The sequence below is a fragment of the Chiloscyllium punctatum genome, chromosome 30, assembly GCF_047496795.1.
Source record: "Chiloscyllium punctatum isolate Juve2018m chromosome 30, sChiPun1.3, whole genome shotgun sequence".
Taxonomy (NCBI): domain Eukaryota; kingdom Metazoa; phylum Chordata; class Chondrichthyes; order Orectolobiformes; family Hemiscylliidae; genus Chiloscyllium; species Chiloscyllium punctatum.
The window spans coordinates 7742475-7759904 of NC_092768.1; the positions used below are offsets into that span (position 1 = coordinate 7742475).

The window sequence follows — 17430 nt, forward strand, 5'->3', positions numbered from 1 at the left end:
ACTATTTCCCAAAGGATCATCGTTTATAAGATTGATAATTCGTATTGCTGCATTATTCAATACTGAAGCTGGACAAAAACTTCCCTTGTCACTCTTGTCCCACCAAGAACACTTTTCTGGGGAGGTTTCCACTAAAAGCTCTGTCCATCTCCTTGGCCCTGCTGATAACCTCCTGCGGTTTATGGCCATGCTCCTCAGTCACACCAAGAATTAGAACATCATAGTTAGTTTTAATGTGCAGTAGACCAGGAGTTTCAGTCAGCAATCAGCACAGAGTCAAATCTCTAACTTCAAAATTCTGTGCAATCAATTGGACAAAATATTGATTCATCATTATCCAACAGCTTAAGCATTTTCATCACCACCCTCTCACCACCACGCGGTGAAAACTGGAGATTTTCCTTGCCAATTGACCAATGTTCAGTGCCTTTCACAACTGCACAGAATCTGAAGCGGACATAGAGTTGTCCAGCATGAAACACAATCTTCGGGCCAACACGTCCATACTGACCGAGTTTCATAAACTGAACTCGTCCCATTGACATGCATTTCGCCCATGTCCCTATAAACATTTCATATTCATGTACCTAACCAAACATCTCTCAAATGGTTGTAATTGTACTCCACTCTACCACTTCCTTGAACAGTTTGTTATCTCTGCACATCACCCTCAGATCCCTTTAAATCTTTCCCCTCTCATTTTAAACCTGCGACCTCTAAATTTGGACTCCAATATCCTGCGAAGAAGATCTTGGCTATTCACCTTACTGCGCCCCTTATGAATTAAAAAAGCTCTGTAAACCTGAGGGAAAAAAACACTTCCATGCCTATTCAGCATCTCCTTATAAATCTAACCATCTGTTCTAAGTAACGTTTTTGCAAATCTTTTCTGGACCATTTTCAGTTTAATGACATACTACTTGTGGAAGGGCGAGAAGACTGTTTTGTAGTCTCCAAAAGGTGGCGTTAGAAATATCCAGTACAGTCTCAATATGACATCCAAACGCTAATACTCAATGCTCTGACCAATGAAGGCAAGCATGCTTAATGTCTTCTTCACAAACGTTGTCTATCCGTGACACCACTTTGGAGAAATTACATACCTGCAACCCGAAGTCTCTCTGTGCAAGACTAAACCCCAGGGGGCCTAAATTAACTGTCTCAGTCATGCTCTGGTCTGTCTTACAAAAATTCATTACCTCACATTTCTCTAAATTAAAATCCATCTGCCAGTCCACGTGTAAGAAGATAGGGACAAGATTCAGGCTTGGCTGATAAGTGGCAAACATTGACGTGCCACCCACCTAAAACCATTAAAATTAATTAACTACACCTCCAATGCCCACACCCACAAACTTGTATTATCTTCAAGACACACTGCAACAACTGAAGAAGTTCTCCGGGAACAGCATCCTCCAAAGTGCCAGCCTCTCCGATTTCAAAGGGCAAGGACAGTAGGTACAAGAAACAACACCACTGCCAATTCCCATTCATAGCACCTACCATTCTGAATTGGAAATATTAACCATTCTTTCACTGTCACTGGTCAAGAATTCCTCTGGTGTCAGTCTTGATCCATTCTTCGATATTGGTTGCTGTGTCATCACCAACTCTGACAATACATTTGACAGTGTCAGTTAGCTAAGCGTTAACAAGTTGCCCCGTTTTCAGCCAGGAAGTCCTTGCACTCATCGGTAAGTTGATGTCCACTACATGTAGACCTGTAAATGATTATTCCTGCGCACTCTGAGCCAACCTTTCAACATTCTAACCGCCTCTATCAATTGAGTCTCTTTCATTCAGAATTGAATTGAATTTATTGTCACATGTACCGAGGCACAGTGAAAAGCTTTGTGTTGACAGCAATATAGACAGATCACACAGTTAACTAGCGTAGGTAAGTAAATAATAGGTAAACAGCGGCAAAAACAAAAACACAGGTAGAGGCGAATGTTAAGAGTTTCTGAGTCCATTCAGTATTCTAACAACAGTAGGGTAGAAAAAGTCAAGAAACCATCTTATTCGTGTATTCAGGCTTCTGTATCTTCTCCCCAATGTTAGAGGTTGTGGAAAACCATTGCCAGGGTGGGATGGGTCTTTGAAAATGCTAGCGGTCTTTCCTTGACAGTGGGCCTGGTAGATGGATTATATCCAAATAAATAAATCCAATGTTTACATTTCTGCTTCACGGTTATGCAGATTTGTATCTAGTATTATTCCAGTTTATCTCTTCGACGCAATGTATTTCCCCCAACCTGTCAATGTGACTGCCAAAACCACATTAAACTCGACAATTGTAGTATTGCTAACGTCTGGTTTAAACTTACTGTAAGCCCCAACATTTGCAGATAGTTGAACCCAACTAGTCATATGTTCAGAAAAGATTTACAAGGATGTTGCCAGGATTGGCGGATTTGAGCTAGAATGAGAGGCTGAATAGACTGGGGCTGTTTTTGCTGGAGCGTTGGAAGCTGAGGGTTGACCTTATAGAGGTTTATAAAATCATGAGGGGCACGAATAGGGTAAATAGACAAGGTCTTTTCCCTGGGGTCGGGGAGTTCAGAACGAGAGGTCATGGGTTTAGGGTGAGAGGTGAAAGATATAAAAGGGATGAAAGGGGCAATCTTTACACACAGAGGGTGGTACGTGTATTGAATGAGCTGCCAAAGGAAGTGGTGGAGACTGGTATAATTACAACATTGAAAAGGCATCCGGATATGTCTATGAATAGGAAGGGTTCAGAGGGATATGGGCCAAGTGCAGGCAAATGGGACTAGATGAGGTTAGGATATCAGGTTGGCATGGATACGTTGGACTGAAGGGTCTGTTTCCATCATGTTGATTGCCATGCCTGCACATGTGTTATTCCACAACTCGGAAATAGATGGGGCTTCTCCCAGGGTTTCAGGATCAGTTGAGTTGCATTGAGAATTACAAAAAATAGATGGGGTACAAATGTGTTTTGTTCATTTGAGACAGTGTTATCACTAGTGAGGTAGGCATCGATTGCCCATGCGATGAATGACCCAGATGACCATGGACCTGATTCCACAGGGAGGCAGACCAGGTAAAGGTACCAGAATTCCATCCGTTCATTCTGAGATGCCAATTAACTTCTAGGCTTGTGAATCACTAATGGCCAGATGGTAAAGATAGCTTTTTATTGAATTGAAATTTCTCAAATGGTGTGATTTCAAACTGCGCATCCAGGATTTTTGCTTTGGTTTCTGGATTACGGGCCCAGTGAGGTTATCATTTCATCAGCACTTCTCAATGTCAATGTAGATTAGTAATGAGCTTTACAGAGCAGCGAGGAGGGAGATTTCAACAATTTTTTCATCTCCTCCCTGAATCTCCTCTGGGTCAGTGCATAAATACAGGTGTTTGTGCAGGAGCTGGTACACATCAGCAGGAACGCGACCCTGATTGCCACATAAAGTGAACTCGAACCTTGGAAAGCCATAAGCTGAGTAACACCGACACAGATGTGGATGACAGTGATGGGTGCCGACAGCACCATGAAGCAGCCGGAGATGGTAAAGAGCAGTATGATGGAGGTCCTCCTGGTCTTCAGCTCAGGGTCTCTGCCCATCTCCCCAGGACCACCTCTGCTGCTCTTCAGAGTCCGGCGAGCTCTACTGGCCACCAGGATATGGTGGGCTGTGAGAGAGTTCAACAGCAGCAGCAGGGGAATAGGAAGGAACATGTTTGAAATGTTGTTGAGCCACCGGTGAGCTGCCCAGGCTGGTGAAGTAAGGTAACTGGTGACGGTGCGGCAGCCCCACTGTACATTGTTCAGAACATGAGTGGGCTCATAGCGAAAAGACAATGGAATGTTGACCATGATGTTAAGAGCGCTCACAATGGATATGACAACATTGGCTGTTCTTTCAGTGCAATACCTTGCTTTCAATTTGTTGCAGCAAATTGCTACAAAGCGATCAAAGGTGAAAGCGATGGTGAACCAGATGGAGAGTTGGATACTCAGCCCTTGCAGGAAGACAATGAGCCGGCACGCAGGAGTGTATTTCAGCAGCGAGCCCGGGAAATTATTCCCGATGATCTGGCTCACAATCACGTTGAAGACAAGGATCATCAGATCTCCTGTTGCCATCGCAGTCATGTAACGGGTGACTCCTTCGGAAAGGCCGCACTTCCCTTGGGAAAGAATCAGCACTGTCATCATGTTCGCTGCAAAGAAAATCCAATCATTAGATATATAAAAACGCCCAGCAGGAGGCACACTGTCAGGGATTCCAGAAGGTGGGAGTCGCAAGACTGTGGGGCGATGTGTGTGTAATTATCTATTTGTGCAACAACGAAAAATCGTTGACATTTCATTTGTAATCCATGTTCTCTGTCAAGGAAGTAATTGGGTTAGGGTTAGGAATAGGGTTAGAGTAATAGAAAGAAGACTTGAGAATTAGTATGCAAGTATTTCTCACTTTGCACCACTTGATCTCCCCATTTCAGGAAAACAAATACTATTGATTCAGAAGCAGTTCAGAGAATATTCATTTGCCACACTCCAGGGATTAAAGTCTGGTACTGTGAAGGAACTTTACGCCTAAATTAATTAGAATCCACAAGATAAGAGGTGAGCTCATTGACACATCTAAGATATTGAGGGGAAGGGAATAATTAGAATACCAGGAGCTAGTTTCTTCTTGATAAGAAGGATTTAAACTAGGGAACACGGTTTAAGGATGAGCAGTTTCTCTTTTCAACCAGGTGGTTTGTATTCTCTCAGAGACTGGTTAGGATGTGGAATCCTCTTCCTCTAAAGGTCATGAGGGCTAGGTCGTTAAGAACGAGTTGGATAAATTTTGGCTACATCAGTGAGTGGGCACCCATGCAGTGCAGACGGGATGATGGAGCTCATTTAGGTCAGCCAATATCCTCCGAAAGTCGGAAGGTGTTCAAACGACCAATTTGTCTATTCCTACTTCAAAACCGTATGTTCCTACATTCCTTTTCCCTGATTAATGTCCGTCAAAGAGTTGTCTTTTTGAAATATCTGCAACTGTCATTAAAACTCAGTCGACTTCACCATTAAATATACATAAAGAATCTCCCTTCATAGCTCTCTCAGTGACCAGGAGTTCCAAACACTCACAAACACTGGAGAGAAAGCGTTCCTCCTCATCACGGTCTAGAAGTGATATTGCTTTATTCTGAGACGATGCCCTTTCAGATATCGCAAACTCGAGCAGGCAAGATGAATGTCACAACAGCTTTTAACCACGTAACAGGAATTTGAAGGATCACAAGGATGGGATTGAGAATTTGTGTCAGAAAGTGCTTTTGATCCCATATTCAGGTGGAAGCAGAAACAGTCAAAGCACTCTGCCATCAGGGGAGACATCCTCTCAGCATTTACCCTGTCAAGCCCCTGAAGAATCTGATATGTCTAAACGAGAGTACCTCTTATTCTTCAAAAACTGGACTCCCAAAATGTTTAGTCTTAACTCATTATACATTCCCTCCATATATGTGATCGACCTAAAAATTCCTCTTTGATCTGATTTTTATGAAATGTTATCTTTCTTTCAATAACAGAATCAAAACTGCTCACAGAAATCCTGATATGATCTCACCAATACCGTGTGCAATAGCAGAAAGACTTCCCAACTCTTCCACTCCAACTTGAACGCACGTTTCAACACGAAGAGTTTCTGAACATTAGAGCACTGAATGATGTCTCAAACTTTTAAAAATGTTGAACTTGCTAATGCTAAAAATCAAACAACACGAGGTTATACTCCAGCAGGTTTAATTGGAAGCACATGCTTTCAGAGCGCTGCTTCCTCATCAGGTGGTTGTCTACGATAACCTGGTGTTGCGTGATATTTAACATTGTGCACTCTAACCCAACACCGGAATCTCCAAATTATGACCATGCTAATGTTGATCTTGTTTTGCACACCTCTTGTGCAGTTGTAACCTGTATGCTTCAGATCATCTTAACACCCATAGACAGTGTGTTCTTCTCACAAAACAAAACATTTTACTGTACTCAGGTACGTGTGACGACAATAAATCAAATCAACTCAAATTAACTCTTGAAATAAAGGCCAATATTCCATTTGCCTTCCTGATAACTGGCTGCACCTGTGTGCTACCTTTGTACATTTGATGGCCGAGTGTACCTTTGCTTTCCAGCTTTCTGTGAATCTTTTTTCTCAATTGAATTAAACCTCTGTCTCTTGTTCTACTTTCTAGAATGAACATCTTCACATGATCACATGTTTTACTCCATTTGCCAACTATTTGCCCGCAAACCCATCAATATCGCTCTGTAAACCGCTGGTGTTCCTCTCATAATCCACATTTCCAGTTATGTTTGGTGTCATGTGCAAATTTGGCAATGGTGCATTCGCTTCCCTCCTCCAATTTATTAATATATATTGTAAGCAGTTGTAATGCCAGCACTGATCCCAGTAGAAACCCACTGGTCATAGACCACCAACCTGAATGAAAACCATTATCCTCAATCACTGCTTCTCAGCCTGCGGCCAATTCTCTATCTCCAATAGCAATGCATTACCTCCAATAGCACGGGGGTCTTATTTAATGGCTTAATTTTCCGTAGCTACCTTGTTGAGGGGTTTCTCAAAGTTCAACATGAAACATTTACAGTTGCCCCTCTATCTATTCTGGTTGAGTCTTCCTCAAAACATTCAAATCAATTGCTCGAAAAAGAATTAACTTTCATGAAGCTGTCCTGTCTGCTGTTGAGATTAGAATGTTTCAAATATTGTTCTGTCGCATCTTTAGTAATTTATTCCAATACTTTTTCAACAACAGATATAGTTACTCTTTGCTCACAACTCTCCCCACCCCTCACCGTTTTGAACAAAACTGGCGCAGAAACAATTAACTCTGGCACTTCTCAAATTCCAAGGATTTTGGGAGCTTGCAACCTATGTGGTATAGTCGCTCAATGGAGAGCACTGCAACCTCACAGGACCAGGGACCTGGGTTCAATTTTGAATTCTGTCGACTTCCTGTGTAGAGTTTGGTAGTTCTCTCTGTGTCTGCATGGGTTTCCTCTCTAATCTGCCGATCAGGTAAATTGGCCGTGCACATAGTGCTATGTGCATCAGTCAAGGGTAAAGTTTTGGGATTGTGTCTGGATGGATTACTCTTTGGAGAGTCAGTGTGGACTTGTTGGGCCAAAGGACCTGTTTCTATGCTGCAGGAAATCTAATTGAATGCATCTAATGTTTCTGTAGATATCTCTTTTTCATTCGAGCTGCAAGCCATCAGGGCAAGGGAACTTACTTGCCTTCAGCATCATTAGGCTGTCTAATACTCCGTCCTTAGTGATTGAGAAGGGCCTCAGTTTCTGCACTATATTCTTTAGAAGTTATGACATATTTGAAGTATCATCGATTGTAAGTAGTGATGCAAAATATCTGCATAAGTTTTCTCCTATTTCCTTGTATCTTGTGATTATCTGTGCAGTTCATTTTCACTCTGATCACTCTCTTCCTTTTAACATAATTAAAGAAGCTCTTACAGTCAGGTTATGTTTTCCTTACTGCTAGCTCTCAGTTTATTTTCTCTCTCTTTTCAGTCCTCCTTTGCTGCTCACTGTTGTCCTTTTTACATATTTAATGAAGCTCTTACAGTCAGTTTTTAACTTCCTTATTGCTTGGCTATCAGTTTACTTTCTCTCTCTTTTCTGTCCTCCTTTGCTGAGTTCTGAATATATCCCAGTCTTCAGGCCTGTCACTGATTTCTGCGCCTCTGTGTGCTTTATCTTTCAACTCAATATGCTCCTGAATTTCCTTGGTTAGCCACGTTTGGTTTTTCCCACTTGTAGAATCTTTCCTCCTAACTGGGATGGATTTTCTTTTTGTAGGAGAGTCATGAATTATTCACTTAAATGTCTGCCATTGTAAGCTTACAATCATTTCTGTGACTCTCCCCATGCAGTTCACTTTCGCTAACGCTATTCCGTTTCAATGTAACCCCTTGTGTTCAGGATAAGCGCATGTGTTTCCAAACCAGAGGGTTAGGTTCGGACAAACCACACTCACGTTGAAACTGACGGTAATGAAGAGCAGGCAAACGCAGCAAATTGCAGGAGATGAATTCATGGGGCACAGCTGCAAATTACAGAGACAACATTCAACACAGAACCAGCAATAAAAAGAATCACAGAACCTTTTTGACCACTTACCAGGAATTCCAAGGATTGCAAGAATTGGAAAGAGAATTTTCATTGGAAGGTCCTGTGATCTCATTTTCAGGTGAAAGTGGAAGCAGTCAAAATGAGGCAAAGCATTGAAGGGCACTTGATTTATACAGTAGGCAATCCTCCAGTGAGTGGGTGAGCAGATCTCATTAAACACACTATTTCTAACAAACAAGTTATTGTGCAGCAATTAAAGTGAGCTCTGTGATCCACAGAGAATCATGGACAATGACTCCCAGCTTTCACACGCACTGACATCTTAGAGGAAAACGAGAGACCAAATTATTTTGGCTTAACTTTAACTTGATGCAGAGAGTAAGTTATTCCATGGGGTAGGTACAAAGGATAACATTTCATTCTTTTAAATCAGCTTGTGCAAGGAGACGGGTGAGTAGAATGTGGGACTTGGATCCCAGGCCAACTAGCCCAGCATGAGGGATTGCACAATAGTGCCATGTCAGCCTGACTTGTAACTTTCTAAACTTACTCTTCTATTTCTCCAATGATTAAATGTATCTGGTGAACAATGTAAAGGCATTTCTTAAGAGGCAGTTGGACATACTATTCAAAAGAACTTTTCGACATGGTTTCTATGCCTCACCAAAGTTAATGAAATAAATCGCATTGCTTGCCAGAATCATGATGTTTACCATTACATTAGTCTAATTCATATTAGCTTTTTGCCAGAGTGACCATTAAAATATTGTTCTTTCCATTGAAATGAATGACTTTTATATTACACAGCTGTACTATTAAACTCCAAAATACTTCATTTATTTTTCCACAAGGTTTCTCCTTAAGAAAAGAAAGCGCTGAAAGATTGTGGACAATATGAATAAGTCCCTCGAAAGTCATTTAGGCCATGAGACCTTAAGAAATTTGAATTTATGCATTTTGAAACTTTGTAGAGTCCACACAAGACTCAGTGTCTCTTTCTACACTGGAGTCATTATCAACAATCAATCTGTTTTTGTGAAAAATAACTGAGTCCCCTAACATACCCTAATCCGAACACCAGAATCAGAGTTGAAAAATAACGTGTCATTCATTCAGACAAGGATTATTAGAACTGAGTTCTCTGGGAGGTATGCAAGACTTGGAAATTCCGTGCCTCAAAAGCTAATGGAATGGAGAAATTTTATATTTTTTAACCTGTAAGTAGCTAGATTTCTGATTATCACTGGGATGAAAATTATCAAGGATATTCTAGAACGTAGAATTCATGTTCAAATCAGGTCAGTCATTATCTTATTGAATGACCGAGCAAATTTGAAGACCCGAATGGCTGAGTTTTGTTTGCATTTTCACACCTTCATTGAAATAATGTTCGACATCTAAACCTCTTTTTTGGCCTTCAGGTGGGGCACCAATTGCAGTGGTGGGATCATTCTCAGTGATAATGCATCTGGAAAGGAAATGGCTATTAAAATATCAGTTGTGCTACACAGGGCACAGTCTTCCTCAACTATTGATCAAAGCAAAATCAGAAGTATGGAAGCTTTGCATCTTTTACTTTCAAAGGACTCGTTTTTATTGTATTCCCCAAACCGATAATTTACACATCAGAAGCATGTTGGTCACTAACATTGACCAATGATGCAACTACTGTCTCAGTGAAAGAGAAAATATGAATTTGAGGCAAGAAGGCACATTGCAATTCAGTTCCAGTATATCGAGTTGGATTAAAGATTGATTCATAAAACGGTAAATTTGCCTTGGGAATAATGCAACGAGTCCCCATTGATTCCAACTTTGCAAAATGACCTGGATAATTCAAAAACTTTGTTCTCAATGAGGGTGAATCATCTGAAATAAGAACACCCGAGATGCTTCCTAACTTGTTGTAGCTATATCTCAAGCTTATAAGAAGAACTGGATTGTTTGGGACAGGGGTGTGTGTTGGTGGTGTGGTGGCAGTGTAGTGTTCAAAAAAAGGAACATGACTTTGAAATTGAGTTTTATGACAATCTTCAAATGTGGATAACATCATAACGTCAGATGAAGGAAGAAACAGAGACTGACTTGTTCAGTTCACTTTTTCCGATGGAAGTTTAATTCCTGAATTGAGAGAGTTATACAAAAACAGCCTAGTTAGATTTTGAGTCCGAACAAATCATAGAGTCGGGATAAGTTGGGGTCACTTTCCCTGGAGCGTCAGAGGTTAAGGTGTGAGCTTGTAGAGGTTTATAAAATCATGCTGGGCATGGATTGGTTAAATAGACAGGTGTGGATGAGCCCAAAACTAGAGGGCGTAGATTTATGGTGAGAGGTGAGAAATTTAAAAAGGACCCAAGAGGCAACCTTTTCCACGCAGAAGGTGGAGCGTGATTGGAATGAGCTGCCAGAGGAAATATTGGACACTGGTACAATTACAGCGTCTGAAAAGCATCTGGATGAGTATCTGAATAAGAAGGGTTCAGCGGAATTTGTGCCAAGTGCTGGTAAATGGGATTAGTTTAATTTAGTGCATATGGTCAGCATGGACCAGTTGGATCAAAGATCTATTTCTGTGCTATACATGTCTCTGACTCTCTGGCTTTACAAATCCCTGAGAGCTATTATTTAATGAACGATGTGTTATAAAAGGAATGGGGAGCATCTTGAGCACCTGGACAATCAAGACACAGACAAATGGTTGCTAGACAATGCTAAAAGTTATTATTCAGTACACTTTTGCAGAACAGATTGAATATATCAAATTATTTGGCAGAACCAACATGGTTTTGGACAAAGGATTCATCTTCAATGGAATTATTGTTCTTTAAGAAAGGAAGGTGTACTGTGAAGAGATTGCAGTGGCTGTACTCTGCTTAGATATCCAGGCAACATTTAAGCAGGTGTTTCATCAAACTAGTGCAGGAAATGACAGCTCATGTTATCGGGGGTAACAAAAGACAAATCAATGCTAACGCAACGTACCACAGCTGCTGGAGATCTGACATAGAAACAAAGTGTTGAAAAAATCCTGGCGATCTGACATCATTTGCAGAGAAAGACTTCTGTCAAACCCACGAGAGCATATTCTTTATCCTCACTATCATATGACTAGCGGTGCATTCAAAGGATGATCTTCCACCATCATACACATCTTTCCAAAGATGATCTCCCACCATCATACACATCTTCTCATCGTTCCAAACGGACCAATCATATCAACGCACTTTGGATCTTTCCTCCATCACCCCCCAATTTGTTAACCACCTCTCCCGTGTAGGACTTACGTTTTTATCTCCTCTCTGTTTTTGTCCAAATTCCCAAACACTCCCTCAAGGTGTACACCTTTCAATCTGGTTTGTTGTATTGACTGCCCACAACAGTCTTCTGTGCACTCAGGAGACCAAGCACATATTGCGAGATTGCTTTCATTACACCATCTTATTCACATGTGAATAAAGTTAGTGCTGGACCACAGCAGCTTTCCAGTGAAGACCAACACAAATTAGGGGATCAGCATCTCTTTTTTCTCTGGTGGTCTTTGCAGCTTTTTGGGCTCAATATTGAATTTGACAAATTCACTCTTTGATTCTATTCTCCACTTCGATATTTTCCCTTGAGTATATGTAATACCCACTGAGTATATTTACCTTCTCTCTTATGGTTTTGCTTTCAGTCAGAACTTATTTTCCTTCTGTAATTCACAGATCCACTGGATCTATGTCTCTTCTCTGCTATAATTCCCAGTCCATTTGTACATTGTTCTGATATTAAAGTTCTCCAACTACCCTGGATCTTCGATTCCAATTGCCCACTCTTTTTTCAACAATTCAAACTCGTGACTTTCCACTGGCCCTTAGTCCTAGAGATAAATTTGCAAAAGCAACTTGTCAGTGTCCCTGAGGACCATTTGCTAGCTCCAAAGTGAGCTTTTCGGAATGTGCTGGCACAAAATAATTCGATAATTTCCCCAAAGATTTAATTTTATTGAAGAAGTTGCTGTTTTCATCCAGTGGACGGGTTGCTGTGTGTGCGAGGGTTTTGCTTTTATTCTCAAGATAGCTGGTAAAGGCAGAGGTGCCAAATTGTATCGTTTTCCATTGGCAAGGGCGTGGCCAGATCTGCCAGTTCAGCTTTTTACGGTTTGCTTTAATTGTAGCAGAGGAGCTGTTGGTAGCTGTAGCAGAAACCTCTATAACGGTATAAATGTTCCATGCTTCAGCAGGTGATTCTTTACTGCCTTCTCTCTCTGAAATCTCTCGTGTTTGTAATGGCCAGTGTTTGCGTTTAGCTGTTTCCAAGTTTATGTTTATGTTGTGGGAATTGGCATAGCACCTAGTTAATTTGTTAGGTTGAGTCGGATGGTGTTTCAAATGGTTGAGTGATTCTAAATTACGTTGTCTTTCATTCGTGTTTCAACAACAATATTTAAATAAAATCTGTTTTGTTTAAAGCCGACAGGTTTGACCAGCTGCATGACTCCTGGAAGAACCACTACACACCTGCTTTTGAAGTAAAAAAATGTTCGAGTCTCGACTACCTTCTTGGAATATTTTGAGGTGATCTGACCTGACCCACAACAATATGCAGTAAACATAAATCTATACTGACGATATTGGCTCTCTGTGAAATGTTTCATTCATTGATTATTGGCCTGCTGTTTTCCTGGCTCTCTCTCTAGCTGGTTTAATTCCTTCTCTCTAAAATCTGACTAAGGTATAAGCCTTATGTAATCAATCTACCTGTGTGAGAATAGGAGGAGGACTTCCAGTTTGTTCTACCATATTGCTCAATCATGTTTGATCACCATGTTAGCTCTTCAGAGCAATCAATCGCAACGATGCTTCAGGTAATACATAATTCGAAGGCACTTCACCAAAGCGTGAATTGGACAGAAAATGATGCTGCAAAACATTCTAACTTGCAATCAGAAATCGCCAACACAACTCGAAGTTTTTTTTTCGAAGTTTTCTGTTTCTGAGGACGAAACAAGAAGGAACTGATTTGGTGTACGATACAGGAATTCGCACGTTTTGAGTTATTTTCAATGGTGATTAATTGCAGACATTCCGACGCGGCATACATCATGAAGTAGAATGTGGTCTACCATGATCAGAGACTGATGTGGAGGCGCCGGTGTTCGACTGGAGAGGAGAAGGTCAGAAGTCACACGACACCACTTTACATTCCAACATGTTTATTTGAACTCAAAAACTTTCGAGGCGTTGTTACTTCCTCACTTCACTTCGAAAGCTTGTGATTTCATGTGATTTCTGACAGAAGGTTTGGAGCCACCCGTTAATTTCCCACCTTCGTTTTCATTCAACTTCCAGATCTGAGCATGCACAGTGAGCCACAGGTGCTGGGCAGGTGGGGAACGAGCTCAGCCTGAGGAACAACGTAGAAGGTAACCCTGGCGCAGATGTGGATGAGAGTGATGTGGGTCGACAGAACCACGTAGCAGCCGGAGATGGTGAAGTGCAGAAAGATGGAGCTCCATCTACTCTTCAGTTTCGGGTCTCTGCCCATCTCCCCAGCACAGTCTCTGCACCCTTCAGGGCCCGGCGAGCTCTGCTGGCCACTAGGATGTGGCGCTGAAAATGTGTTGCTGTAAAAGCGCAGCAGGTCAGGCAGCATCCAAGGAGCAGGAGAATCGACGTTTCGGGCATAAGCCCTTCTTCAGGGCTTATGCCTGAAACGTCGATTCTCCTGTTCCTTGGATGTTGCCTGACCTGCTGCGCTTTTCTAGCAACACATTTTCAGCTCTGTTCAACAGCATCTGCGGTAGACCGACTGTACATTGGTGCTTGGCTAACATGGTGGCGCTATTTAAGAAAGGTTGTAAGGAATAGTCAGAAAAATATAGATTAGTGAGACAGACATCAATGGCGTGAAAGTTGTTGGAGAGCATCCAGAGGGTCAGGACTTACACATATTTGGAAATTCAAGGTCTGAACAGGGAGCGTTAACATGGTTTTGTGCACGGCAAATCATGTTTCTCAAACTTGATTGAGTTTTTGAAGAACTAGCAAAGAGGATTGATGAGGGCAGTGTGGCGGGTGTAATCTTCTTGGACTTGGTATTTGACAAGGTTCCTCATGGTAGACTAGCTAGCAAGCTTAGATCACACGGAGTACAATGAGAACTAGCCATTTGAATGCAAAATTGGCTCAAATGTAGAAGACAAAATATGGTTGCACAGGGTTGCCTTTCAGACTAGAGGCCTATGATCAGCGGTGTGTCATAATGATCAATGATGAGTTCACTGCGTTTTGTCGCTTATATTAATGATTTTGAATTGACCATAGGTGGGACAGACAAGAAATTTGCAGAAGACAGTAAAATTAGAGGTGTAGTGGAGAGTGAAGAAGGCTACTGCAGAGTGCAACAGGATCTTGATCATATTGGACAATTGACTTAGGAGTGGAAGACTGAGTTAATTTAAATAAATATGTGATGCACCACTTTGTAACAGTAAATAAGGACAGGAGTTACAAACCTAATTTTAAGGTCCTGGGGATTGTTGCTGAACAAAGAGACCTTGGAGTGCAGGTTCATATTTCCATGAATGTGAAGTCGCAGGTTGACAGGACGATGAAGAGGCGTTTGGTAAGCTTTGGTTTGTTCGGCAGAGCATTGAGTGCAGGAATTGGGAGGTCATGTTGCGGCTGTACAGAACATTGATTACTCCACTTGTGGGACATTGTGTGTAATTGTGGTCTTTTTCCTATTGTATGTATGTTGCGAAATTTGAAAGTGTTCAGAAAAGAATTACAAGGATGTAGCCAGAGTTGGAGGGATTGAGCTATAAAAAGAGGCTGAAGAGGCTGGGGCTGTTTTCCCAGAAGCATCAGAGTCTGGGGGTGATCTTACAGAGATTAATACAATCATGAGGGGCATGGATAAGGTAAATATATAAGGTCTTGTACGTGAGTGGGGAAGTTCAGAATTAGAGGGCATAGTTTTAGAGTGAGAAGGAAAGAAATAAAAGGGACCTAAGGGGAAACTCCTTTCACACAGAGGTTGGTGCATGTATGGAATGAGTTACTACAGAAATTGGTGGACTCGAGTGCAATTTCGATGCTTCAAGGCTTCTGAGTGGGCATCTGAAAAGGAAAGGGCTTCGAAGGATATGAGCCAAGTGCTGGCACATTGGAGTAGATGAATTTAGGATATTTTTCGGCATGAATGAGTTGGATGCACGGTCTGTTTCTGGGTGTAGGTTTGCTCGCTGAGCTGGAAGAGTCATTTTCAGATGTTTTGTCACCATACAAGGTAACATCTTCAGTGAGCTTCTGGATGAAGCACAGCTCATGTATGTTGCTTTCAATTTATATATTTGGGTTTCCTTGGGTTGGTGATGTCATTTCGTGTGGTGCCGTCATTTCCTATGGTGATGACATTTCCTGATCTTTTTCTTGGGGGCTTGTAAATGGGATCCAAGTCAATGTGTTGGTTGATAGAGTTCCGTTTGGAATGCCATGCTACTAGGAATTCTCATGTGTGTCTCTGTTTGGCTTGTCCGAGGATGGATGTGTTTTCCCAGTCTAAGTGTGGTCCTTCCTTATGTGTATGTAATGATACTCGTGAGAGAGGGTCATGTCGTTTTGTGGCTAGTTGATTGTCATGTATCCTGGTGGCTAGTTTTCTGCCTGTTTGTTCCAATAAGTGTTTCTGAAAGCTCCTGCATAGTATTTTGTGAATTACATTAGTTTTGCTTGTTGTTTGTATGGGGTGTTTCAACTTCATTAGCTGCTGTTTTAGTGTGTTGGTGGGCTTGTGGGCTACCATGATGCCAAAGGGTCTGAGTGGTCTGGCAGTCATTTCCGAGATGTTTTTGATGTGTGGGAGAGTGGCTAGGGTTTCTGGACGCGTTTTGTCTGCTGAGAAATTAGCGAACTGTGTTTATTGGGGACACACTCTATTTGAATATACTGAATAGGTGATTTTCCTCTGTGCTGCAGTGTGTGGTGACTCGTTGAAATGATGTTCTGATGCAGCTTCGTTTGTGGATGTGGGATGATTGCTTCTGTATTTCAATATTTGGTCTGTATGTGTTGTTGTCCTATAGACGATGGTTTAAAGTTCCCCATTGGCCCTTCACTCTACTGTGACAAATAGGAATGGCACTTTGATGTTGTTTTCCTCCTCTTTAGAGACTTTTATTCCTGTAAAGGTATTATTAATGATTTTGAGGATTTCCTCTAATCGGTTTCTTTTAGAGACAACAAAAGTGTCAGCAACATAGCGGATCCAAAGTTTGGGTTGGATAGTTGGCAGAGCTGCTTGTTCGATTCTCTACCTTGCTGTCTCTGCTAAGAACCCTGATCTCGGAGATCCCATGGTTGTTCCATTGGATTGTCTGTAGGTTTTGACGTTGAAGATGAAATGGGTGGTAAAGCATAGGTCCATTATCTTAACGACACCGTCCTTGCTGATGAAGTTGGTGGCGTTTGGTGTTTGTGTCTTTGGGTCTTCTAAGTGAAGTCTGTGTTTCCTTTGCCTGGTTGATTTAGTGGAGCGCTGCCAGAATTCTTAAATTTAGCCATGGACAAGTTGTACCGTAGGGTCTGTTTCTGTGCTGTACATCTCTATGGCTCTTCTTCAGGCTCGCTGCACCAATTCTCCCACATACCAATCCTGCACAAATCCGGGAACTGCACCAACTTTCCCTTTGAGTATAATCCTGTCCCAGTTTTCCCACTTGGAATTTAATGAGACCTGCATGAATTCTCCAATTTCTTTCATGTTGTTGTCCCGTGATACACTTTTTCCACGTACAGGTGTCCTGCTAATTATTTTTTTTTTCATTTAGTGGTGCACTGAACTGATTCTCCAATTTATTGACGATGGAACATTTCTTCTTTATATTGATTCCCTGCCCCTATTCTCCAATTGAAACATGCTGTGCTCCAATTCTCTAATATATTGGCTCTCCCACCAAGTTTCTCATGTAATTGCACTGTGCCCCAAATACCCATTTACTGATATCCACCAATTCACCCATTTACTCATACCCCTATATTAATTCTTGCATTTTCTGATGCCCTCGCGCGATTCTACCATTTAGGGGTGCCCTTTTCTAATTGTTCCATTTACTGTTTCCATTCCTGACTTCTCTAATTTAGTTCCACCGTGCACCAGTTCTTCCATTTCGTATTTGTCTGCAACAAATCACCCATTTAGTATTCTGCTGCCAGAATTCTCTAATCTTGGCGATCCCTTGATCAATTCTCTAATCTTAGTGATCCTGCAAGTATCCTCCCTGCTGCATTGAACTGCAGAAACTCTCA

General features: G+C 41.6%; 1 protein-coding gene across 1 annotated transcript; it reads right to left on the bottom strand.

The window, feature by feature from the left end:
- Positions 1 to 3286: 3286 nt before the first annotated feature.
- On the bottom strand, positions 3287 to 4186 carry LOC140455068 (probable G-protein coupled receptor 139). The gene has a single exon (XM_072549733.1). It carries the CDS (start codon positions 4184 to 4186, stop codon positions 3287 to 3289), a length of 900 nt encoding a protein of 299 aa, XP_072405834.1.
- Positions 4187 to 17430: the final 13244 nt, after the last annotated feature.

Excerpts from the sequence above, each read along its gene's own strand:
- LOC140455068 (XM_072549733.1), bottom strand. The coding sequence starts at position 4,186 with ATGATGACAGTGCTGATTCTTTCCCAAGGGAAGTGCGGCCTTTCCGAA.